Here is a 27,535-nt window from a genome sequence, read left to right on the forward strand (position 1 = left end):
TTTTTTTTTTAACGTTTATTTATTTTGAGACAGAGAGAGACAGAGCATGAACAGGGGAGGGTTAGAGAGAGAGGGAGACACAGAATCTGAAACAGGCTCCAGGCTCTGAGCGGTCAGCACAGAGCCCGACGCGGGGCTCGAACTCACAGACTGCGAGATCATGGCCTGAGCCGCAGTCGGACGCTTAACCAACCGAGCCACCCAGGCGCCCCTGGCTTATCTTCTTTGTACCCTTGGGATTCTGAAAGTGTCCAGCATTTTTCCCCACTGATTTCCACATGGAGCCTGTGTGAGAAGCAATGGGCGGGAGGCCAGGGGAGGTGGTAAGGCCGGCCGGCCCTGTCAGCATTTATGTGACACATGATGTTCCTCAAGTCCTGTCACCTTTTTCTGGCAGAAAAAGATTTGTTCTTTTTCTAAATCTTCTTTTCCATTTAGGCTTGAGGTATGCTAGCTTTATTTAGCTGGGATTAGGTATTCCAATTGACTGCTCCTCCTCCCTCAGGGGTACCTCTTTCAGAGCGGGAATTGTGCCAAATCTCTCTCACACACTATGTGAACAGCATGTCCACAGGCATGAACTGTGGCAGTGTCATATCCTGCTTGCTCCTATTTTTGGATTTTCAAAACACCTTTCTTTTCTGATTAGTAGAAATCTTTTAAGGGGTGTGATCTCTCAGGGACCCTGCTGTGGAAAAGGTAACATTCTGTGCTTGGGTGGTGGTTTCACAGTTAGATACAAATGTAAGAACTTGTCGCATAGTGTTGACTTAAAATTTATTGTACATCAGTTTAGAAAAGCCCTGACTCTATTACAGCTTTTTTTTTTTTTTTTTTTTTTGAGTCTGCCTTGGGGGGCTCACTCGTGGGACATCTGTCACTATTATTTCAGGGCTTATGTAAACTTCCAGCCAGCAGGCAACCATATGAGACTAGGGGAGCATTCTGCCCAGGTGGGCGGTAAGAAGGTCTTTGCAGGAGAGATTGATTGATTATTTTAAACAAAATGCTTAGTTTTGAGAGACAGAGTGTATACAAGGGCATGGGAGGGGCAGACAGAGAGGGTGATAGAAGATCTGATGTGGGGCTCGAACCCATGAATCATGAGATCATGACCTGAGCTGAAGTTGGCTGCTTAACTGCCTGAACCACCCAGGTGCCCTGCTGGAGAGATTTAAAAACAAAATCAAAACCCCACCCGAAGTTGGTCTTCTTTTATCCGTCAGTGATAATACGGTCTTCCTGCCAGAGTGGGCTGTTCCCCCATCTCTTTGGTCTGTTCCTTGGGTATCACAGCTTGTGGCATCAGAAGTTATGGGAGTTAGATTGTCAAAGATTTGCTTTTAATAATTTGGTGGTAAAAACTTGTTGGGAGAATCTCTGAGAATAACGATGAGGCACAGTAATACTTAGGGCCCAATAGCATGAGCAGAATTTGATAAATTTAATTTTAAGGAAATCTGTTACACTAACATCTGTAATGTATTTAGAGCAATTTTGGTTATGATGGATGCTACGATTTTGTCAACATTTTCTACTTTGTCCACACAAATAATTGTCCGTGTTCTTATGTTACCTTTCTGGATAAACTTAAATTTTTTTTTTAATGTTTGTTTATTTTTGAGAGAGACACAGAGCGCGAGCAGGGGAGGGGCAGAGAGAGGGAGACAGAATCCGAAGCAGGCCCCAGGCTCTGAGCTGTCAGCACAGAGCCCGGCGTGGGGCTCAAACTCACCAACTGTGAGATCATGACCTGAGCTGAAGTCGGATGCTTAACTGACTGAGCCACCTAGGAAAAAAAAGGCTTTTTCCTAGCCTTTTCTAACTTCTAGAAACCGCCTGCATTCCTTGACTGAGGGCTGTAGCTGGCATCTTCCAAGCCAGCAGTGTAGCATTTTCCAATCTCTGTCTCCAGCCCTTCTTCCTCCTTCAATAAGGTCCCAGCTGGATAATCCAGAATCATTCCCCCATTTTGACACCCTTAACTTAATCACATCTGCAAGTTCCTTTTTATGTGTAAGGCAACATATTCACAGGTTTCAGGGATTAGGATGTGGACATCATTGGGTGGCCATCCGTTATTTTGACTACCACAGTACATTGGTACAACTGAACATACATACCTGTATAAACCCCACCAGCTTACTGTATAGGATGTTACCCAAATCCCAGAGACTCTTTTCTTGATAATGCAGAAAATAATCAAGTATTTTGCAATATCATAGGACACTGACTTCAGAGTATTGATTCTCATATTTTAGAACTGTAAATTTTCACAAGATACCTGAACCTAAGTTGATGGGTTCCTTTTTTAAAGAATAAATCTGGCTTTCTCCAGCATATTTGTCTCTAATTCACAAATACATCTGTAAATGCAATCCAAGAGATTTGGTATTTTTGAGCTCTGTTTGGACTCTGGTGAGTGGATGTGGAAATCCCACAGGGAACTTGAACTGACCAGCGCTGGAATTGCTCAATACACATTCCCTGTCCAGCCTGGAATCCATTGATTCCAATGTCGGTGTCTGTTTTAGGAACGCCATCAACTACAGCTACAGCTCCTGGAGCATGAAACAGAAATGTCAGGGGAAATAACTGGTTCTGACAAGGAAAGGTAAGACCGCTGCCCTTTATCTTGTACTGGCTTTACACGCTGGGGCAGCCATGCTGTGTTTCTGTGGGGTCTCCAGTTCCTTGCCTTTTCCTTCATTTGGCCATCCCTGCTGCAGACTTCTGTTTGTAAAATCTTGGCCTGAGAGCTTCCACTGCAGGGCCAGTTTCTTCAGTAGCTCACAGCCACGTCTTCCAGCCTGCGGTTGATTGTTAGCACGGGGGGAGCACACCACAGACTGTCTTGGGTGAAAAAGTTCAGTCTATAAATGTTCTTTGTAACCTTTGACTCCACAGGATGCACCTTGTTGATGAGAAAACTCAGTAGCTGTGACTAATACCATTGCAGTGGAAACTAATTTTAAAATGCCTTTTTTGGTCTCCAAACATTGTTGACTCAGACCTTCCCTCGTCCCCTGGCTATGGGCGTATAAAGCCCTGCATGGAAAATGAGGGAGCAGGACTTGGTCCCCTCTAGCAATCAGAAGGCAGAGAGGACATGCATGGCCCTCTGGTGAAGGAAAACGAGTGGAGATGATTTGAGCAATTTGAACGAGTTACTTAACTTAGCTGAGATTCTTTGCCGATCTGTAAACTGAGAATTCTTTTTAAAGGGGAGGGGGTTGCGGTGACTATGGCAGTGCCCATCTTATGGGGTCATTAATAGTGAGGGAGCCGGTGGGCATGCTGCCTGCCATATGGTACACGCCAAAAAACATCTGTTTTCTTGCCTCTTGGCAACTTCACAGTTTGCACTCTGCTGTAGATTTGAACGTAGTGCTGAGGAGGGACCCGGCAGAGTGCTGTAGTGGTCAGCAAACCCCACCAGACCCTTTGTCCAGTGCTCCATTCCAGTGGCCCCGAAGAACTGAGGTGTCTGCCTGCTGGTTCCTCTGGTTTCATTGAATGGAGCAAAGTCAGAAGATAGTTTGTGCTGGTTATTTATTTATTTATTTATTTATTTATTTTAAACTTTATTTTTGAGAGAGAGAGAAAGCAAGTAGGGAAGGGGCAGAGGAGGGAGAGAGAATCCCAAGCAGGCTCTACACTGTCAGCTCAGAGCCCGACACAGGACCCAGACCCGCAAACTGCGAGATCATGACCTGAGTCGAAACCAGGAGTCAGATGCTTAACCGACTGAGCCACCCAGGCGCCCCAGTTTGTGCTGTTTTAAAACAAAACTATGAAATGTTTTATGATGCAGCCCAATCTGTTTTGATGCAGAGAAAGTCCTTCAACATGTTCCCCATTTTCCCAAAATAAATGATGTGTGGAAGACTACAATTCCAGGCTTCCCAGGATTCGGCCACTTGATTTCAGATATTGTGTTCTGCATACTAGACTCCTCTCCTCCTCCGTTGTCTGAATCAAGGCATTTTATTGGATCTTCCAATATTGTATTAGTTCCAGAACAGAGAGCCCCTCATTCTGTAAGTGGTGCAAAAAAAATATCTGTTTTAGTCCCTGGAAAGTAGAGTCACTGTCCTTAAACAAGGTAAAACTTGCAAGTGGGAGCTTGAGAAAGAGTCCCATGGTTCCTCCTGTAGCAGGGTAGTCAAGCCCTCGTTCATCCCCAGGAGACACGATGCATGATGGAGTTCTCGTTCTTGTTCTGCCAGTGTTCCCTGGGTGGTGACTCTCCTTGCTGGTGTTGCTGCTTTGGTTTAGGACTCCGTGCCTCTTTGCTCTCTTTCGGTCAGGTATCAGCAGCTGGAGGAGGCATCTGCCAGCCTCCGGGAACGGATCAGACACCTAGACGACATGGTGCATTGCCAGCAGAAGAAAGTCAAACAGATGGTTGAGGAGGTAAGCTGCTGTGAAAGGTCACGGGCCAGGATTACTGTCTGTTACGGGGACACTTCGGCCCTGGATCTGGATCTGACTCTCAGCTCAGTTTTGTGTGGCTCACAAGTGAATGTGCTCAGGCCACTGTCTTCGTGGCCCAGAGGAAAATTTCCTCATATGTCCCCCTGCAGGCTGGTGATTATCTTTCTAATCAGATCAGAGGGTTTAGTTAAGAAGACTGGGAAGCACAGTCGTAAGGTCACTCAGTTTCAGAGGGCAGCAGTTCCCCAAATGGGCACCTGCAGCCCGGGGACCCAAGGGTGTGACAGGAAAAGTTTCCTTTAGTCAGGTCTCTGCACTTCTTTGTACCTGGCTGCCTCTCTCCCAGCGACCACTCCATCTTTCCTTCCTCTGTGGACAGGTGTCCTTTCTCTCCCCTCCCCTCTCCATCTCCTCCTTCCTCCTCTCCCTTCTTCCCTCAGTGTCTTCTCTATCTCTTCTCTCTCCATCTGTCTGTGGGATATCAGACTATATGCTGGACATAGCTTGCTTGTCTGTTTTTCTAAACGGAAAAAAAAAAAAAAAAACAGGTAAGTTGAACATCAATATTTCTGCAGGAGGAAAACAGATTATTTTAATTGTGTTACTAAAATCTCTTTCTTTCTCTGGTGGTGCTCGATAGAGGAAAGCCCAAGCTGTGGTATAGCTAATCTCATGTTATTGTATCTTTCTTGCTGAATTAATAAATTGGATAGAAAAAAGGAACAGTTAGTACTAACAGACTTATAAGAATTCCCTGAAATCTGATTCTCTATCTTGCAAAGAAAAGAAAAGGCTTTTAGTTTAATTAAACAATTGGTTGGCATTGGAAAAACTGAAAAAAAAAAAACCCCACGTTTTCCTTATATTAAACACTACTCTGAAAAGTTATCTATTTTATTAATGAATCATGAAAATTAAAAGCATGTCTACTTCTAGTAAAAACCACACACACGACAAAGATACTAAAAGTATATCTATTTCATTAATCTGTAAACTGTTGGTGATACTGGTGGAGTGAGGTTAGGGTCAGGGAACTGTGAAGATGTGGAGGGCTACTTTGTTCTCTTGAAGGATAAATGTATACATTAGGTGAAATCTGTTGCCTAAACAAGGAATCCATTCATACTGCGTTAAGTCCTGTGTGCCTTATATTGGCTCATCTGCAAGCCTCAGGGAGCAGAATAGTGGAAGGAGGAGTCCCTGTGCACTCCCATAGCACAGGCAGGCTGGAGCAGTTGTGAGAAAAGCACTTGGGGAACCATGGATGTCAGATCATAGCTTTCTGCTTCTGAATTTCACATGCAAGATGTCTGGGGCAAGGCTGGCCCTGTTTCCATGGGGCTCTTTGACGGTAGAGGACTGCATTTCTCTCAACTTTGCATTGTTTTCATGTATTAGGAAACCAGTGAATCAAACCTCATACTAGTTGGCTTCTTTTCAGTTATTCTCTGTAAGGGTTTAAGATCAGTCCCAAAATCAGAGATACTTCTTAAAGAGACACAGTCAAGTAGTTTAGGATTCTGTTTTCTAACTTCTGGAATATAACAGGCATACCGCTTTGAAGGGAGTAGGGGAAAATCGATATATGAAAATAGGTTGGTGTATAAAGATCACTTTCCATGCCTTGCTTCTCTACCTGTGACTTACTATCTCCCAGATAGACTTCTCTAAGTCCCGATGATGTGGTGTAGAAGATGCAGTCGTCAGAATGAAATCACACGCTGACATTTAGGGTGGCACCATCAGAGTGAGCACCACCTAGGGGACAGCTGGGTTTCAACAGTGCATGGAGACTGGAAAGAAAAGAGATTTTTTTATTCTAACTTTAAACTACTATCTAAATCAGATGCTAAGAATTAATGTGTTTGCCCAGTATTCCATGTTAACTTACACAACAAAAGGATGGTTTAAAATATCAGTTGCTGCAGCCGTTGATGTGAATACATTTTTTTTTTAAGTTAGAAACATGAAAGAGGGACATCGACAGAGGAGCACATTTAGAAGAGCAGGGGGAAAGAAAGGAGTTGACAGCTGCTGTGATTCAGGGCATGGCTGAGGGCTGGGGGAAGAGATGGCCAAGGAGCGGCATGAGAGCTGAATTCACATCTTAGAAAACAGCCATGGAGATGAGAGAGTGTATTCTTAAATAATACTGCAATGCAAGGCCAGGCCAGAACCACTGGGTGGCACTTGCAAAGAGACAAACTTCAGCTTTTCGTTTCACATAAAGAAAACATTCCAGTACTGGCTGTCTTGGGAGGGTATTTAGCCCTTCCTCACGAGTGCATTCCTAGTGATCTAGGAGTTGAGCTAGAAGCTCCTTATATAAAGAATGCTTTATTGGGGCGCCTGGGTGGCGCAGTCGGTTAAGCGTCCGACTTCAGCCAGGTCACGATCTCACGGTCCGTGAGTTCGAGCCCCGCGTTGGGCTCTGGGCTGATGGCTCAGAGCCTGGAGCCTGTTTCCGATTCTGTGTCTCCCTCTCTCTCTGCCCCTCCCCCGTTCATGCTCTGTCTCTCTCTGTCCCAAAAATAAATAAACGTTAAAAAAAAAAAAAGAATGCTTTATTGTTTACTGGGCTGTTATTATCATCTCCTCATTACGTTGCATAAAAGCAAAATCACAAATTCATAACCTCTGACTTGAGAAGTTTATATCTGTGAACCCCAGCTCTCTAGATATCGAGACAAACTTGACCTAGAAGTAGAGGCAAACTTTATGTGTGGCAGATGTTAGGGACAGTTTTGCTTCCCTCACATGAAGCCTGAAAGCTTAGCCATGTGATAGCCTCACGTTTCCCAAGGGTGGGGACTCAGTCTCTGTCCATTGCTGGCATCATTTTAGCTGCAAAACTAAGCTGAAAAAGCTTAGTTTACTGAGATGGGCTTCTTTTTTTCAGCTTAAAACTGAAAAAGGTATTATTATGGAGGTTTTTGGAATCCTTAAATATTAAGCCATGTATTTATTTCCTTCAACCTGAGTAGAATAGAATTTAATAATAATAATAACAATAATAAAAAAATAAAAACTAAGCCATCCTTGGCTTGATAAGGACTTGTTTTTCACTGTGTGGGACAGTATATGTCAGTGAGGACTTGTGCATATAAGATGGGCTGACTGCAGGTCGGGCAGGATGGGCCCTTGTGAAATCAAATGTTGTATATATCTTATGGGGTCACATTCAGTGCAAAGTGTTATCATAAGTGTGGCAGCAGATACCCCCACTAGGCTAGATTTGTGCAAAGTGTTGTGATAAGTGTGGCACCAGATACCCCCACTAGGCTAGATCTTAATACCGAATTAAGTCTCCTTTTGTGGTGGATGTCAGGGATTGGCTCCCTTGCTCCCATCACTAATTCTTCTTACTGGTTCTGGCTCTGACAAAAAAGTTAAAAACAAAATAAGCCCGTATACGACCCTTTTAGACTTTAAGGGTTTGCTGGAAAATATGGAGAGACTGGAAAAAAAAATAGCACTTGTAGGGAAATTGAGTGGTCTGTCTGTTCACTAGCTAAGCACCAGCACTTTCTTTGTGCGGGGGAGCTGGGTGCAGGGTGGGGTCAGTGCACCTGTGGTACTGCCCTCCTGGGTCTTCCCATCTGGTGTTACCTGCCTTCCAGAATCCTTGCCTTTGGGCTTCTTTGTTCTGTTGAAAAAGCCTTGTTGGGGTTAGGTTCTGTGTCTTGACTCCATCTGCATTCTTTAGCTTGCCTTTAAAGGAACCAGGAGATGGGGGTGGGGAGCAGAAGGCTGGGCGGAGCCTGAGGCCAGAGCTGTGAAGCCTGGACATGTTTATGTGTGAGCTCCTCAGTCAGCAGGATCATTCACCCCTCTTTACCTGCTCACACCAAGGAGGTCCCCAGCCAAGCAAAGTGGCTTTCTTGCCAAGGGGGAAATTGCCTGGAGGAAAGAACAAATTCTTGTTTGTCCTCAAAAAGGGGGTGGGGGAGGCTTACATTTTTGCCAATAGGCCATGATATTATTCAGGTGACTACTTAGTAGTTTAATAAATAGCTTCTTTCATTTTATCGCCTCCTTCTCATTTCCCACTGCCATTGTGATGGGTGAAATGGTTCTTCCAATGGGAAGCGTCTAGGTTTCCTTTCCTGTGCAGAGGATGCATTCTTTCTTTATACTTCTCTTTTGCGGAAAGCAGTTCCACTCCCCGCTTGTCCCCCTCTATGATTTAGATGTTTAATGAGTGCAAAGGTAGAAGGAATGATTTTCTTACTAGTGCTTCTCCGCCCAGGCTGCACATTAGAATCATTTGGGGGGCTTTACAACATGGCCAAACCTGGCAGACGGAGGTGGGAAGAAGGCACTGGGTATTGCAAGGATTTTGGTTTTTCAAGCTACACGAGATTCCAGTGTGCAGCCGGCATTCAGAACCGGTGCTCTGAATTTTTTTTTTCTTTTTTTTTTTAATGTTTGTTTTTGAGAAAGAGAGAGAAAGAGCATGAGCAAGGGGAGGGGCAGAGAGAGAGGGAGACAGGCTCTGAAGCAGGCACCAGGCTCTGAGCTCTCAGCACAGAGTCTGATGAGGGGCTCGAACCCATGAACCGTGAGATCATGACCTGAGCCAAAGTTGGATGCTCAACTGACTGAGCCACCAAGTTGCCCCAGTGCTGTGAATTTTTCATTTCCACGTGTTAATAGATTGAGCCAGCTTCCCTCAGAAGCTGTTGTACCCGAGATGCAAAGCTGGTAGTGAACTTGGACTGGAGTAGGAAGGGCTGAAGGGAAGAGAGCCAAGGAGACCAGTGAGCAGAGACCACAAGCACGGACACCGGAGAGCTTGTCCGAATGTATGATCTTCTGGTCTTGTCAGGGGATCTAGTGCTCTTTGCCAGCCCCATTAGGAGAGGATTCTTTGACAGCTCACTCTGAGTGCTGTACTGGCCTGGTGGTGTCCAGGTAAAAAACTTTCCAGAGGCTCTCCAGGTGCATCTGAAGAGAAGGTGTTATTAAGGTAGATGGATGAGGCCTACTTATTAAATAGATACTAGTCTTAAAGGGACAAAATCCAGTCCACCTACTGTCCTCGGAAGCTGAGAACCTACCACTAACAAAGAGACCAGAAATGGTTCTCAGGGATCCTCTTCCCTCTGTGCTTGTGCGTTCAGGTGTCTGGCCTCACCCTGCTTCTGACCAGAAGACCTTACACTTGGTCACAGTGTACCTCTTAGAACACAATACCTTGTTGAAATAATGTATTCATAGTGACTGCTTCTCAAGTGCAAAACAAAGCAGAACATTTTTGCAATTCCTATGAAATGAAAGTATTTAATTATCATCCCTTAGATTTTTTGGAGAATTAATGTCATAATTCAACAGTTTAAAAAATTTTTTTTAATTTTCATTTATTTGTGTGTGTGTGTGTGTGTGTGTGTGTGTGTGTGTGTGTGTGTGTGTGTGTCAGAGAGAGAGAGAGAGAGGGAGGGTTGGGAAGGGGCAGAGAGCGAGGGAGACCTAGAATCCGAAGCAGGCTCCAGGCTCTGAGTTGTCAGCACAGAGCCCAACGTGGGGCTGGAACTCACGAACTACGAGATCCTGACCTGAGCCGAAGTCGGATGCTTAACCAACTGAGCCGCCCAGGTGCCCCAATGCAACACTTTTTGGGGTGAAACAACCTGGGTCAGGGAGAATAGATGGCGAGGAACTCTTCAGAGAGTTGAGGTCTGGGTTTTGGGTTTTTGGCTCTTGAGCCAGTCAGCAAAAGCAGGGCTTTTTCGCATTGTCTTTTTTTCAAGTCCATGTAACTTGCCACCTAGGCCCTGAATTCACAGGCACCCCCTGCAGTTAGAGACTGAGGAAGAAGTGCAGTGAGAGACCTTTATGGGTAAAAATGAAAGGTAGCATAGAAAATGGAGATGAGCAAGGACTTTTGAATCAGACCTGCATTTACTAGTTGGGGACCCTTCAAAGAGTTTTCTTGTTTGTAAAATGGGGTTAATAACAGTATCCAAAATGATTTTTTGTAAGAGTTAAATGAGATGATGTACATAAAATACTTTATAACATACTGATTGGAACATAGGAAATACCCAATAAATACTAGCTGCTATTGTTATTATTCCTGGTGAATGGACTCCTGCTGTGTATACCCAAAGTCAAACTAAATCAATTAAAAGCAAAAGTAGCTGAGGTGATTTCTTGACTAATGCACAAAGCTGCCCTTTCCTCTTTGGGAGTCTTCTGAGCCAAATGGAATCTTCTGGATTTGCTTCTGTCTTCTTCTGTGCTCTGTGCTGCGTTCCATCTCAGCCGCCTGTCCTTGGAGGAGAGTATTTATATACAAAATAATTTTTAAAAATTTAGCTCTCCCCATCCTAAGAATCTTCCATTTTAAATGGTTCAGCCATTTGTTAGCACTTTAAAACTATCATGTGCTATGCTGAAATGCATAACACAAAAGTACATTGTTGCCAAATGCCCTGTGTTGAAGTGATTCAGAGTACTTCCCATCAGTGATAATGTAGCCACATGGGGGCAGGGTAAAGGAGCCACAGCACTGAGTCCACTAATCCACTCAATTGAACTGTTTCCAGATCATGTCACACGAGCTCTTCTCCAGATTTAGTCTCCGGTTCTTTGGAAGATGATAAAATGGTAGCCTGGGTTGGAAGCGATTGTGTTTATTGTTCGTGATTAGAAGAATCTTGTACTTTCTCGGCTGGGAAGAGGTGGCATGTATTGGTGATGAGCCCGACGAACAAAACAGGAAGGACATGATGTGGAAGGAAAAATTGACCACGTAGGGCTCTCATTTGTGAAAACACCACACATTGTCACCTCAACCTGTCCAGCCTCACACTGCAGAGACAAGAGAACTCAAAGAATATTTTTAGAAACGTGGGTTCCTAGACATCAAAGAAAGAACTGCAATGAAAAATAGTACTAAACTATAATTCAGGAAGTGTCAGGTGGAGGCTGGTTCTCAGATCTCGGAAAATGAAGCCTTACCTACAGAAAAGCGGCCAAGCACACCTGCTAAGGAGCTGGGAAGCAGGCTTGAAGAACTCCTCCCGTGTTCCAGGAAGGAAATGCTCCCCTCCAGATCACAGTCCAGATAATACTGAAGAAGTGTAGTTTGATTATATTTGCATGTGGGAGGTGGCCCTGAGGATGTCCTTCCTGAATGGAGATCAAAAGCGCGAGTCAACTTAGTATTCTTTTTGCTTAAGCCAGGTATGGTCTGCTTTTTATCCCCATGGGCAATCTACCTGAGTAGACACTTCAACTAACTTCATGAGAAGGAGAAGTGTATCTGAGGAAAAGAGACATCTATTTGACTGAAATACATTAAAGTGAAATATATTGCACAGCTGCTTTATTTTTATAGCGATCTCCTTGAGACAAGCCACAGGTGCTGGGATGTCATCAAAACTTAACAGTGTTCCTGAATACGCGTAGTGGTAGCAGCAGTAGGAGTAATAGTGGGTGGTGTTAGCCTAATAAGCTAGTGGACGGGGCTGACTTCTCTAAGGGGCTGGGTGTCCCTTCCATGTTGGGTGGTTCTCTGCTCTGACTTCTCCCTGGCAAAGTGGGTTTCCTGTTAATATTTGTCTTTGTGTCTCATTCAGATGCTTTTGCCCCACTTTAGCAAGTAGGCAGTGCATGGGAAGGAAGCCGTGGATTCTAGGGCTAGGGTTTTGTCTCTTGGCCACTCACAACCCCACCCAAAAGAGGTGCCACTCTGAAGTTTGAGGCAGGATTCATTTATAGTAACTAAAAATGTTTCAAATTCTCATGTTCAACATATTATTCACTTCTTTATTTTGAAATCTTGGATACACTAAAATGTGAAGGTTTTAGAAGGTACCAGGAAGCTCACCACGTGTGTGAGACTTGTTTTTTTCTGTGCATTATGGAAATATTGCAGGTTCATTTTATGACGTGTGCTCATTAATATATTTACGATACAAATTGTTCTTTTGAGGGAGAAGGTTCTTTTGTTTGCAAATGTCATTGAATTCACTTTCTCTTTCTTGAGATTGTTTCTAATTGGCTGTAAAATATTTCTCAGGGTCCTGGGTGCCCACGTTCTGCCTGTAGTTTGTACAGCTACACTCTTGTTCTAAGTAACTACCAGCTACGGAATGTTTCTCACATCTCAAACCCATGCATCTAGGCCTAACATTCCCACACGAATCCTCTACGGGGCATATTATTAGCACAATTTTTTTTTTTAATCCCAGAAAACTAAAACTTAAAGAAAAGTAACAGGTGGTCTCTCAGCAAATGATGGTGCTCCTGGGGCCACAGCAAGACCTTTGGCTCCAAAGCCAGTGTGCATTCTTTCACTTGTTTTTTCTTTGCTTCTTTTTTTTAATTGAAAAAATTGTAAATATGGAAAATCATAGAGAATGCTAGAAACAAAGACCCATGTATTGTCCTCTAGAATTGAGTGTTAACATTTTGGCATATTTCAGGTTTCTTCCAAGTCCTAGAAAACATTACAGACAAAGAATTGTCTTTTTATTCCTCTGATCTTTTTCCATCTTCTCTACTCTCTCCCTCTTCAGAAGCAATTTGTTCTCCATCCAGGGCATGTTCTGATGCTTTTACTACATACATATGTATTTGTCATCAGTATTTAGCCTAACTTCGGTGTTTACAAAGGGATGTGCATTTTTATTTATAATAGATAAGTAGATTTTATTGTACCTCTTATTCAACTTTTCCCCCAATTACATTCCTGTTTCTGATGTTACAGATAAATATAAATTATTTATTTTTATGGCTCTGTAATATTTCATTGTGTGAATGTATTGTCATGTGTCCTATCGATACTTAGCTTGTTTCCAAATTTCTGCTCTTTTACAAACAATGCCAAGCACGTCTCTTTGCTTCTGTACTTCCGGAACATAGTTGGAGTCACTTGGTCCCCAGAGAGGGACTTCCACCCACCTGGGGGGTGGATTTCCCCACATCCTCACCACCTCTTGGCATGGTTGGACTATAAATGTAGCCATTTGTGAAACAGTATCTCCTTTAACTTTCATTTGCTTCAGCCCAAGACCACTCATCACTACAGGTGCGGCTGAGCATCTTCTCATTAGCTCGTTGAGCATTCAGGCTTCCGCCTTTGTGAACTGGCTGTTCATATCCTTTGCTCCCTTTCCTGTTTGGCTGTCTTGTCTCCTGCTGATCTGTCGGAACTGTGGATCCTGCCAACGTCGATCGTTTGTCAAAATGTGTTTGCATGCTATTGTCTTCTCCCACTCAATGTTTTTGTTCGTTTCGTTATGGTATCTTGTAAAATGTACACGTTTTAAATTTTGGTATAAATGTATCCATCCTTTGGTGCTGTTTGTGTGTCTTGTTTGTCTCCTGTAAGGTTATTTGTGTAATACTTTTATGAAAGTTTTGTTTTTTATCTTTAATTACAGCCTCCCACACTCATACCCTTTATCTTCTTCTTTACTCTTTCTCTGTAGCACTTATCCTATTATATATACTACACTTACCTATTTTGCTTACTTATTGTCTGTTTTCCTTCACTAGAATGTAAGCTCCATGAGGGCAGTGGTTTTTCTCTGTTTTGTTCTTGGCTGTGCTCCTAACATCTGCAACAGTCACTGGCATATAGTAGGTGCTCAATAAATACTTGTTGAACAAATAAAGAATAATCCATGTGGAATTTATTTTTGTCTATATACTGTGAATAGGAATCCATTTTTTTTGTTTTGTTTTTGTTTTTGTGGGGTTTTTTTTTTGTGGTTTTTTTTTTTTTTTCTCACGGGAAGGTTGTTTCTCTAACAGCACTCATTGAATAGTCCATCTTTGCCCCACTGATTTTTTCATGACCTCTTTATCACCCTGGATTTGTTTTCCTTGTGCCACTGTCTTTAAATATTCCTGTTCTTCTGCCCTGATGGGTTAGTCAACATTTTAGAAGTGTCTTTTAGGAACAAAATGCAAAAGTGGACGAGTTCTTGCCCTCAAAAGACTTTCTGGTTGACCCTAAAACTTGTTAGAACTCAAGGCAGAATATTACAGGTATTAACCAGGGGTATGAGCTGTGTGCTGGTGACACAGAATCTGGAGACAGTAGTGATTAAGTTCATGGGCTTTGAGTAAATTGAACCTGGCTTTGCATCCTACTCCTTTCTTGGCTCGGCTTTTTATCTTGAACAAGTTACTTATTCTCCAGCATTCAGTTTCCTCACAAACAAAATGAGTACAATCATAATAGTACCTTCTTTGGAGGCTGTTGTAGGACTGATTGATGAAATGCATGCTAAGGGCTTAGCACAGAGCCCATAAATGTTCACTGTTGCGGGTATGGGTAAAGAGGCCTTAGGGAGGAGGTGATATTTGACCAGGTCTTGCCGGGTGGATTGGATTTTTCTGGGCAGGGATTGAATGGGTGGCAAAGGACATGACAGACAAAATACAGAATAAATAACAACGGTGACAACAAAAGAAAACAAAAACACGGAGACCAGAAAAAATGTAGGGTGGGTTCAGAGAGCTATTAATCCAGTTTGACTGGATTGCCGTGGGGAGTGATAATAAGTTGTGGGTGAGCAGTTGTGGGTGAGCACCCACTCAGCACCAAGCTGAGAAAATATCCTGTGTTACCCTACTCCTGATTCCTCAGTGATGCCCTTTGCCTGGTCGGATCTGACCACAGATGCCTCTGGCAGGAGGTGCTGGGCGAATAGGAGAGGAGAGAAGCAGGAAGGGCAGCTAGGAGGCTCCCAGGAGAACCCTGGCCCGTGCAGGTGAGGGTCTGTACTCCAGAACACTTGAGCTTTAGGGACACTTTAAAAACTAACATTTTTAAAGCACCAGCTGTGTACCATATGTGGAGCTGGATGCCTCCATATGCATCATCTCACTACATTAGACTGAAACAAGTTTCTCCCTAGATATACCTGTTCTGTGTAGGGTCTGCATCTCTCGAGGAAAGCATGGGGGTAGAGAAGCTTAGAGTGCCCGCTTCCCCACCTCTCCATTCCACTTTCTTCCTCTAAAGTCAGAGGGAAAAAGAACAGCCTAAAGACGTAAGGTCCCAGCAAATACTTTGTGAAAGAAACTACCTGTCAACAGTCTTCCCAGCCTTGCCTAATTTCCAGGCAGCATTGCAGTGATGGGTTGTCATCATAGGGGGGGTGGAAGCAGACCTCTGAACTTTACTGTGCGGAGAGAAGGAGCTAGAGCCTTGAAATCAGAGAGATATGAGCTTAGATTCAGCCCTGCCAGCATCCAGTCTTGGGGGACCAGCTGTCCTGGTTTGCCAGCGAATGAGAATGCTCCAAGCACATGAGACTCCCAGTGCTAAAGCCTGGGCAGTCCCAGGCAAGGAGGGGTGAGCTGGCCACCCTCTTCAGCCCCCAGGTCTGACCCCTTCCCTCACCCCATCTGCAGTCGGCAGGTGCATCCTGTCTAGGGGGTATGACATCACTGTGTTCCTCCCTTTATTGTACTTGCTTGCGAGTTTCATTTTCTGCTTACTGCTTGCCTTCCTCACCAGGACAGGTGGCCTATGAAGGTGAAGGTCAGATCTTTCTAGCTGACTGCTATGCTCCCAGCATCTAACACTGAGCCTGAAACGGAGGTGATCAGAGGGGACTGCTGAGGGAATGATGGGTAATAAAACTCTAGGAACCTCCGTTTCCTCCTCTGTAGTGGATAACCGCTCCTAGGGTTGTTTCTGAGAATAATAAGTGAACCCAGCAATAACCCTGGTACCCAGGACACCCCTAGGCCTTCCTTCCCAGTGGTCCATTATTCTCCCTCAGGTCGGAAAACCAGTTGATTCATCCTTCCCTGATGTTTATGTAGCCCACCATGTTTAGGCACCTGAGAGAATCAGGGTGCTATTCCTCTCCTGAAAGAGAAGTTGGGTTGTCTTTACTTATAAGATAGGAATCAAACCAAATTAGATTATTTTACCTCAGAAGCCAGTTTCAACTGATCCTTTTGAATGGTATAGTTCTATTATTATATATTACTTCAAACTTAATAGAAAAAAATTGATTAAAATATGTGCCCTGTTCATATCTAGCCTGGCTGAATGCCACAAGACACATTAATTGGAAATGAATTTCTACAAACCCAATCAAGCATCATGAAGATGAAAAATGGACCTTTTTTCCCCTCCGTTCCTTCATTGATTTTTCATTTTCCCCACTCAGAGCTTCATTTAGCAATTTTTCAGTTTCGTTTTGTTGTGGCCTTAATTCATTCCCTTCACTCCCCCCCAAAATGAGATAATGCACCATTTTCCTTGTCCTTTTTAAACGGTTCTTTTATGTTGCATTAGTGTAGGGCAGATTCCAATCTTGTCATATTTCCCTGCGCTTTATGATTATTATTTTTTTTGGAAAACAGGGTAACTTTATTATTTTTTAAATTCTTACTGTGGTGGTTTTTATCAAGGAGAATGCACTTCAAAAATACAATAACTATGAAATTACAGTGTTACAAGACTTCTGAAATAGAATTAAGAGCAGCCGTAGCAACTATGAAAAACCTTTTCAGAGGAAGAGTATAGAGTGTCAATTATTCTCATTTTTCATGGGGGGGGGGCAAATACATGGACATCAGGCAGGATTCCTATTTTGGTAAGGCTGAGGAAAACAATTATTTTCTAGATCACAGAGGGGAACACTGAGTTTGGTTGGAAAACAAGGACCTGTCAGGACAAGAGGAGGCAAAAGGACACTAAATCCAGAAGTGAGCCCTAGAAGATTCTTGGCTATCCAAATGATCCATGTTTGCCCTGGTCGGTTAACTGATGCACTGGGTCTCTAAGGGGGGTTGAAAATGATAATGGGAATCTTCAAACTATTTTCTTGTGGATTTTTCAAATACTCTCACAGCCGCTGAGAAGTCTACAAGGACTCATAATAAAGTATCTTACTGCTTTTACCTAGAATTCATAACCCTGGTTGTCGCGTTTTGATGAGAGGCTTTAAATGGAAGTTCGTCATCTTTGGTATGTTTTTCAATGGGAAAATGATTTTTTTCTTCATAAATGCAGTTCAAAGCAGTCTTTTGAAATGAGGGTCCATGGGAAAGAGTAACAAATTGGAGTTGTTGGTGATAGAGGTTGGGAGCTTTATTTATTAACGTGTGGTCAAGTTTCACAATACACGCGCACGCACACACACAGCTCTCACACCCTGATTTTGAATAAATGTGCCTGTGGGCCTTAACTGGTTATTCCTAAAATTTGAATGAAAATGAAAGTAAACAAATTTCCAAGAAAATGACTGGTTAAAACTTAGTTTGGATTGAAAAAAAAAATCTAATTCCCTTTTCCTTGCCTGATGTTGATGTGATTCAGTGTGATCATCAGTTTTAACATACCTTCTAGTATTGTGCTCCTTTTTGGTGTATGTTTACTGTTTCATTTAAGGCATTTTCCAGATACACATATATTGTCATTTGCCAGCTGGTAAAACACAACACCCTACAACACAGTTTCTTGAAAAAACATACTGAGCGCTGCCTACTATTTAGTATGTATTTGCTGCTGCATTTCTTACATTCGTTAATTTCTCTTCGCATCCTCTGCCTCAATAGTGAGTTACGTTTCATGAGTTTTGCACAATCGGGTACTATTCACGTAATTCTGATTATAGGGCTGTATTGTATTCTGACATTAACACGAAATGACCTGTGACCTGCATGTCTGTCACTAACAAGAAAAAAAAATCAGGAAGCTGAGAAGCCTCGCAACTTTCAGGGTTGCTCTGAATCCATAACAGGATCTTATAAAATTTTGTACAGTTTCACTGTGTTCCAGCTGACACGCAAGCTGTTTTTGAAAGAAATCGGTAGGAGTCCTTTCACTACAGCAATTGTTTCCAGAAGCAGGTTGTAAAAATGTGTGAATTGACAAGGGTGATTCCATCTTCTAAGAGAAACAGTGCTTTTATATAAGATCATTGATACAGTAAACACATCTTCCCTGTGGGTGTGCTGTCTAGTGCAAGAGAGATGTCGACAAAGGATGGTAGTAGCAGTGAGGTGTCTTAACGGGTTGTTCAGAGGGCTGAGGTAGAACAGAAGAGGGAGACACGAAGCCGGACTGAAAGACTTGGGAACTGCTGCTCTGGGAGGTGACTAGTGAGTATCTTGTGACAGCAGGATATTTCTGGGTGGAGAGGGGGATAGAGGGTGGGAAGGCATGGTTGGTGGAAGCACCAGCCTGTGCAAAGGCCCAGAGGCAGGACCACTGTATGTCCATAGAGTGCTGAGAGGATGGAGTGGCTTAAACGTAGGGTTCATCTGGGACAGGACAGGCATTGAAAGGACACTGGGGAGATACAGGGAGGACCATAGCAGAAGGGCCTCACATCCATGCTAGGGAGTTTGAATGTCAGAAGCTTGGGAGGGCTTTTAAGTAGGAGAGTGATACTATTCAGCATCTCTGGGCGGTTGGCCTAGAAGTCAGTGTTTTGTAAAAGCTCCCCCTAGGTGATTCCATCGTGCAGCCGTGGCTTAGCAGGGATTGCTTAGCTAAAATCACCCATGGAGGTATCTCAGTAGTGGCAAATGTGAAGAAAAGCCATTATCAGTTCTAAGAAAATAGAGGATACACCTTTCCCCCAAAACATACCACTTTAAACATCAGACTGGCTGTAGTCGTAAGAGACCTAGCATCCCATGTGATCATTAGGCTGCAAGACGTATATATTCAGCTTGAGTTACAAAGAAACATGCTTATCAAGACAAAAATAAGAAAAAAAAAATCTAATGTTAGTTAAGAGATTCCAGATTTTACCAGAGGGGTTTCTTCTTTTGTTCTAGAAGGGGGTCTGCTATTTGATACTGAAACTTAACGGTTGTGACAAGATTATGTTCTTAAGTAAAATGGATGAGGTCTGGAAAGTAAGTGCTTCTAATTTCTCATTTCTTAATGTCTTGATTCGAGCCTGGTAGCTTGGTCATTTACCACCACCTGGTGACAGCTAGACCTAAACGCAGCTTCATGAAGAATACATGAACCCCTTCAAGGTCAAATTTACAAACATGAATGTATCAAAAAGAGCAAAGGTTGCATGCCAGCTGCATGGTATCCTGCATTTTGGAGTAGCCCTGATGTGGGAGGTGCTCTTAGGTATACATTCACCTTGGTTCATCAAGGACTCCAAGAATCTGTTCCAGACAGTTTTGCCCCAGTGGTCTAAGGGATGGATTGTTGAAAGATAGATGCATGGAGCCACTGATTCACTCATTCATTGTCTGGGAATATAAAGATGACCAAGGTCTTTACTCTCAAGAAGCTCACAGTCTAGGGAGGGAGAAATACTAGTAATAACATAGCAGCTAAATTTTGAGAGTTTATCATGTGCTGGGTTCTATAGGAGACAGTGTTTGAAGGTGCTTTGATGTTGGCAGTCGTAAATAACACTGTTTTCCACACAAATGTGTCATTTAGAGATTGCGCCTCACAACAGATGTCTTCTAGAAGGACACTGGGGTGTGTGCAAGGGGCAGACCCCAGGGAGACTCAGTTGGGATTCAAGGTTGGCGCCCCGTGTAGGGTATGAGGGGCAAGGCATGCAGGTCTGCCAGCCTTGGTGTCCTTTTTTCTCTCATCTGAACAAGTCAACCCTGGTCACAGAACACACCATACAAGATGCCTCTGTAAGGAATGGTCAAGGATGAAAGTATTCACTTAACACAAGAGCACGGTCGCTTCTGGAAGCTTCAGTTGCTGGGAAAGGCAAGCCCTGGCAGCAGAAGCTTCAGCACCCCCAAACCCTTCCCACAGTCCTTCTGTCTCTCCCGAAGGGGGTGCCTCTTTTGCTCCAGCATCAGCCCTCTGTCCTCTTAGAACACCCAGGATTTGCCTCCCTCAGCATCCTCCAGGTGACATCTCGGCCCCATAGCTCCTCCTTTCTTTAAATGACAATCCTGTCAGTATTTTCCTGGGAACTGATCATCAGGGTGCCTTTCGATCCTAGCTTCCTTAGACTCACAAACTGCTCTGATTACTCCAGAGATAGTGAAACAAGTGTATTTGAAGTCCCTTTTTAGGTTATTTGATGAAATTAACCCCAACCTCCTTGGAACATTGTAGCTAATTTCACTACCCGTTTTGCCTTTTGTTTAAAGAACTAAAGCCAGTTTTTAAAAAATCTTAATACTGTAGGAAGGAATGAAAAAGGAACACTATAAGGATGATTTTTGAGAACTCTTCCTATAAATATTGAAGGACATTTTAAGAAACAAAACTTTCTTTTTGCCTGTAATCCTACCCAAACATCAGAACTGTTTCATTTATCTAACTTCTGGCTTTTACCTTCAATCATTGTGAGGTTTGTTTTTTTTTTTTTTTAATCCCTTGAGGCTTTTTGTAAACACTTAACATTTTGCAATATATTTGTTTGTAGCTTCTGTGTAATATATTCCATCAAAGTGAAATTCCATAATGTATTACCTAGTCCTTTAGTGCTAGGCATTAAGGCTATTTCCATTTTCTATTATAAATAATAGGACCAAGAAGATCTTTGTATATACAGCTTTTTTCCTATGTCTGAATGATATCCTTAGGATAAATTCCCAGGAGTGGGATTAGTGGGTCAAAGGGTATGAACAGCTTTATGGCTCTTAATATTTATTGCTAAATTGCCCAAAGGGTCATTCTAATTTACAATGCCACCTGCAACACATGAGAGAAGCTGTCTCTCCCAGCCCTTTCAGCACGGACTTCTTCAGCCAGTGGCTTGGGGCAAATTTAATTGTTATTAAAGGGTAACTTGTTACTGTTTTTAATTGGTAGTTTCTTTAATTATTATCCACATTGGATGGTTTATCTTAAATGTGTTTCTTATTATATTCTATTTAGTATGGCTTGCTTTTTATGTCAGAGGATTATATTTTTTGACACTAGGTGGAATTTAAAATATTTTATCGTGAAAATGTCAAATGCACTCAGGACAGAGAGACTAATCGATGAAACCTCCTAGGCTTTTTACCAGATTCAACAAATAGCAAGGCTTGGCTCTGTTTGCTTTACTTGTCCCTTCTTTCTCTCTTTTTTTCCCTTTGTGTAGTTATTTTAAAGCAAGTCCCAGATATTCTGCTTGTGTTTTTTATGCTCTTCATTATACATCTCTGAAACATATGGCCTTTTTCTTATTTAATCACAATGCCACTGTGTCATCTAACAAAATTAATGGCAGTTCCTTGGTATCATTTAATACCTATCCTAAAATTTTCTGAAATGTCTTTAACATGTCCTTTTCACTGTTGCTTTGTGTCACTCAGTCTACGGAGAAGGCCCATTATGTGTGATGGTTGTGCTTCTGACGTCTTTTAATCTAGAGCATGCTTCTCCCCGTCCGCTCTCCTCTCCGACCAAGTTTCCCCCACCCAGTGACATTGCAGGACCCGAGTCCGTTGTCCTCTAAAAGTTCCCACATTATGGATTTGATTTTTTATTAGCTCCGGCAGCCTGGTGAGATTCGGTTTTAAGTTTCTTGTGGGGGTAAGCAAGAATACTTCATGGTGGCACAGCGCGATTTACTCCGTATCTCTTCTGCAGTCACCGTGGGGATTGTCCCGCTTCGGGTGATGATGCTGAGGTGGATTGTGGATTCAGGTGGTGACAGCCCAAGACACAGTTGTAAAGTTCCTCATTGGCTTTGCCCCTGACCCTTTCATCTATTAATGATGGTTGCTTGAGTTTCCTAGGGATTGCACAATGGTGATTTTCAAAATCTGTCACTTTCCCATTAACTGGAATTCTTCTGAAAAGTAAAACTTTTTCCCCTCGTAAACTAGGACTTTTTAGTAATCTCAAAATGCGGTTTATACAAGAAAGGCAGGATAAATGCCTTATTCTTCCTCTAAATTGCCAACTTTTTTTTAATGTTTATTTATTTATTTTTGGGAGAGAGAGTACAAGCAGGGGCGGGACACAGAAAGAGAGGGAGATAGAGACTCCAAAGCAGGCTCCATGCTGTCAGCATAGAGCCCGACCTAGAGCTTGAACTCATGTACCATGAGATCATGACCTGAACCAAAGTCGAACACTTAACCGCCTGAGCCACCCTGGCACCCCAGATTGTCAGCTTTCTAAGTAAGCAGTTGGTTCCCTTGTCACTCCCAGTGATGTGCAATGAGTCACTGTTGCTGTTGGTTTTGTTTTTGAGGAGTCCTAAAGTACTCAGGGTCTTAAAAACATGTATATTTCATGTGTTTTACTCAATTACATTCATGATTCTTTTGACACTCACATTGTCCCATCCTTGGCCCAAGGGAGACCCTTAACATATTTTTTTTTTCCAGGCATAACAAGGTATCTTGGGTTCATCTAGCATATTTTTACGCCTTGAAATGAGCTGTTCCTCCAAGATGATTGGTGTTTTGTTGGTGAGGGATGGTATTTAGGTGCCACAATCTGGATGTATTCTGTGCTTATTGTTATTATTTCTAAGTTTTCTCAGCAGGCAGAGTTAGGAAATGCATATTTAACAAAGGAAAATAAAATACTATGAGTTCATACTGATATTTTCATTTCAAATTTAACAAAACTTTCTTTTTCGTTCTTTGGTTTCACATTTGTTTCTCTCTCTTACACGAAAAACCTTGATTCCAAACATTATTGTATGACAGTATTTCAAATAGTTTCAAAACAACAGGACCAGTATTGTCAACAGTTTTCCTAGTGAATAAGAGACTTCTTTGCAGTTCTGTTTATGTTTAGAATACATTCTACTAAAAACAAAGTCACATTAGCTCGTTCTAACAACACTTGGGTTCTTTTCACCAGTTTGATAGACAGTTAAGTTCCTTTATTTCAGTTTGTTTTCAAGTTCTAGGATTTGCTTCTTTTTTCCTTTTTCGTTTCATTTTATTGTTTGAATCTGAAAAATGCACTTTCAAAACTAAACGTAGGCAACAAGGTATTCCCAAAAAAGTCTTTCTTCTGTCTGCTCTGAGTTCCCGTCTCTCCCTATTGGCAGCTCTTTCTTAATAATTATGGTTTGTTTTATCTTTGCAGAATTTTTTTTTGTAAATATATATGCATTCATATGGACTCACCTGTTTTATACTGAAGTTCACATACCATATATGATCCTACAACGCACCATATCTGGTCTAGATATCTGCATAGCCATCCATGTCATGATGAGCCATGGTTTATTTAACCAGCCACTTATTGATTAATGGAGTTCTGTTTTCTTTGTGTCTTTTAAAAACAAAAATCCTTTGTCCACGTCATTTTATATTTTGGCCAGTGTGTCTTTGGGGATCTCTTTCTGGAAATGGGATTGCTGGGCCGAAGGGCAATGCGATTATACTCCTGTTAGATTGACTTCTAACAGAATTGTGTCATTTTGCACTGAGAAGGATTATTTAAAAAGATCTTGCAAATGTACAAATTCAGTATCCGAGATTCTCGGAAAGTTACTGTGTTCATCAACAGCACAAGTCAGTTATTGCTCGAACCTGCACACTGTTCCCACTATTGTTTATGATATAGCCTGGTACACAGCACCCTGGTTTCTGCTTTTTTTTTTTTTTTTAAGTTTATTTATTTACTTAGAGAAAGAGAGTGAGCGCAAGCAGGGGAGGAGCACAGAGAAGGAGAGAGAATTCCAAGCAGGCTCTGCTCCATCAGCGCACAGCCGATGCAGGGCTCAGAATCACTGAAGTGTGAGATCGCAACCTGAGTCGAGATAGAGAATTGGGCGCTTAACTGACTGTGCCACCCGTCGCAACCTGGTTCCTGCTTTTAGGACATCCATGGTTTGTCTCTGGAACATGACATGAATGAAAAGCAAAGTTAGAGTAGCTGAAGATAGACTGTGTTGTAAAAACAAAGGTGAAAGCCCAGCTCAAGTCTCTCTGTTTAGGAAGCCTTCCCTGCTTATTGCAGACCACGTGGGTGATTGATCCTGTCAATTCCATTTGTACATTTAGGGACAGTGACCCTTATTCCAGGCCGAAACTTTTGACCCCTGGTTGAACAGATACGAATGTACTAACAGGAATAACAGGGCTGAATGTTTGAAATGTGGGCCGCCTCACAAATTTAAGCTGAATAATTATTTTCTGTAGAGCTGTGTTTGCATTCCCCAAAGCATGTTCTCTGGAACATACAGGGGACGTTAGTAAGGGTGACCCAGCAAAATCAGTGTGGAAATGACAGGTTAAACAAAGCCAGTGAGATGTGACTCCAAAATCTTGTGCTGTCCCACGCTTACATGGCCACAGAGCCCTCTTTTCCAGGGAGCATCTCGTGTTCATAATGTTCCATGAAACACAAGGAACCAACATGTGGCTTCTGTTTAAAAGAAAACCAAAGGGGTCCCTTCTAGTTTATTAACTCGTGTTTGTACAATTCTGCATTTTTTTATTAACAGTTTTTAATTTCTTTCTTTCTAGATTGAATCATTAAAGAAAAAGGTGCAGCAGAAACAGCTCTTAATACTGCAGCTTTTAGAAAAGATATCTTTCTTGGAAGGAGAGGTAAGAAACTGTGTTTCTTTAAGCTGGTGTCTTCCCTACCATTATATTTTATGTTGCTGAGCCTACCACCGACACTTAATTAAAAATATGGCTATTTCCTGGCCTTATAAAATTGATTGAAGGTTAACTGCCAACACTGAAAATGAGGTTCTGACAGCTAGTTTTTCTTTACCACCTGACTCTCCTCATTCCTGATTGCTGTGCTCACCCTTGCTTTTTGGCTCTCATTTTTCTTGTTCAAGAATTTTCTTAGCAAGTCGGATAAGCTGTTGAACAACAGTGATAATTTCCCACATTTATGTAGTGCTTCATACTTTTGTGAAATATTTTTCATGCACATTCCTCACATGGTTCTCTCAGCAACTCTAGGAAAGGCAAGACAAGGATCATTATCTTTATATTAACAAATGTTTTAAAAGGAGGCAGGTGGCTTTGCTCAAGATCACCCAGCTTAGTTAATGACAGAGCCAGGCTGAGAGAAGTGTTCCTAACCAGTGCTCTGCTGTGACATTGAGTCAGCAGGTTTAGAGGTGACTTAATTTCACCTGAAACTTTCAAGATATTTAGTCTTCCTGATGAAAAAGTTACTTTGGAGATTTGGTGTAGGTTCCAGAAAAGGAAATTATGGATTTGGAAGAACCTGAAGAGCTTAGGCATTAATAGGAGAAGCCAAAATCTATTTGCTCTGAATGCTCTTTATTAACAACTTGGCACTGAGCCTCTTCCTTCTGAGCCTCATGAATCTCTCCTTGTCTCTGCTCAACATAGTTCTTCCCCAGAGGGAGACAGCCCTGGAGAGAATGATGAAGTGAGGAAACAGGAAAGAAACGACATTTGTTAAGCACCTGGTATCGTTGGATGTTGTTAATTGCTTTCCACATCCTTTGTAGAACATAAGAGGTTAAGAGCAGAATAGGACTTGCCCAAGTTGGAACCCTAGATCTGCCTCTTACGAGCTGGGCGACGCTGGGGGAGTTTCTTATAACTAGAACAGGAGGATGGTAATTGCACCTACATGTGTGTGACTGTGCAGTAAGGATGCATAGAAAATGCCTGGCATGTTTATTAAGAGGGATGGCTTATGAATTAGATTATATTTCTCCCATTTTATAGATGGGGAAACTGAGGTTCAGGGGCATTAAGGAACCTGTTCAAGGTGATAATAGAAATGGGTAAGACTGAATTCAAAGCCTGGGCTCTTAACTGCCGTGTTTGTAGGAGGGACAAACTGTTTTCATTTATTCTGTTTCGGGAGCTCCCTATAAAAGTCAGGACCAGAAGTCCCTCATGGCCCACAGGGACCTGGTAGCAGATTCAAGCCCAAGGAGTCTCAGGGTCCTGACAGCTGAGTAAATGGGTTTTTGCCCCGTCCCTCTCCTGCCTTCCCCTCCACAGTCCCTAGGTCCAGCTCCATCCTTACAGATGGCCATTTCTGAGATTGCCCTGTGAAGTCACCATTCCCTGTGGGCAGAATCAGACCTTCCCCCAGTGAGATCAGAGAGTGAGGGCCCTGGTGCAAGCCCATGGGTCCAGAGAGAGGGAGGCTCCAGCAGAGCGGAAGGAGAAGCTGACAGGAGGCACAGCAGGTCACCCAAGTAGTGTCCACCAGCCCTCCCCTCCCCCCGACTGTGCCACTCAAGCCAGCTCTACTAGTAGATGATGAAATATACGAGGGGATGTTATGCAGAGAGAACAGCCTAATGCACGTGTATGCTTTAATGCTTCATTTCTTTTTTCTTTTTTAATTTTTTTTAAATGTTCATTTATTTTTGAGAGAGGCAGGGACAGAGACAGAGTGTGAGCAGAGGAGGGGCAGAGAGAGAGTGGGGGGCACAGAATTGGGAGCAGGCTCCAGGCTCTGAGCTGTCAGCACAGAGCCCGATGTGGGGCTCGAACTCACGAACTGTGAGATCATGACCTGAGCTGAAGTCGGAGGCTTAACCGACTGAGCCTCCCAGGTGTCCCTGATTCTTCATTTCTTAAACTCCTTTCTTGTCCAGACTCTGAGATGTAGATATTAGTCCACATAGTTTATTTGGTAGGTGATCCCAGGAAGCCCCAGTAGAGGAGGGGGAAGTTGAGTCAGGGAAAGGCCGAAAGCCGATAATGGGTGCCTTGCTGAGGACATTGCCACCGTGGGCACCTGCAGCTCACTTTCCTTGGGGGTCTCTAGGAGGTGCTGTGCAGGGCTCTGAGTTATCCTTGCCAAAAGGTCAGAAACCTGGGCATTTCGCCACTAACTCCCATCTGCCACTGGTTGAGGCCTGCTCCTAGGGGAGCAGGGGGAGCAATTGTGGTCTGTCTCGGCACAGCCACCTAGACTGCGGTGGTTAGAGGAAGCCCCCAGGAAAAGTCACAAGTGCCTGTCAGGAAATGGATATGAGCGGGACCAGCAATGTCTGCTGTGTATATCCAATAAGCAAGACTTTGAGAGCCCGTTTTCCTTGAGAATTTAAACTGATGGTAAATTTGTTTGACTCAATTCCCATAAACTATTTAAAATCCACTACAAATGTAGTATGGCTAATTCCTCTTGATTACTTCCTACATCCACTTAAACAGCAGGTAACACACACACACACACACACACACAGTTACACAGTGATAAGATTTAATAATACATTTATACTTGAACTTTTTCTAAAATATATAA

At 42.8% G+C, this 27,535-nt stretch overlaps 1 protein-coding gene across 2 annotated transcripts in view; it reads left to right on the plus strand.

Annotated features, from left to right (window-relative positions):
* The window catches only part of LOC112856506 (myocardial zonula adherens protein), a 122,563-nt gene that overhangs the window by 42,260 nt on the left and 52,768 nt on the right, over window positions 1–27,535 (plus strand). For both annotated transcript variants that reach the window (XM_086710786.1, XM_025920090.2), the window contains exons 9-11: window positions 2,535–2,614; window positions 4,311–4,416; window positions 24,799–24,882. In XM_086710786.1, the coding sequence (XP_086566912.1) occupies window positions 2,535–2,614; window positions 4,311–4,416; window positions 24,799–24,882 (270 nt within the window). The remainder of the gene's footprint in view (window positions 1–2,534; window positions 2,615–4,310; window positions 4,417–24,798; window positions 24,883–27,535) is intronic.

This window comes from Puma concolor, chromosome B3 (genome assembly GCF_028749965.1).
Source record: "Puma concolor isolate L17-30 chromosome B3, mPumCon1.1.hap2, whole genome shotgun sequence".
Lineage (NCBI taxonomy): Eukaryota > Metazoa > Chordata > Mammalia > Carnivora > Felidae > Puma > Puma concolor.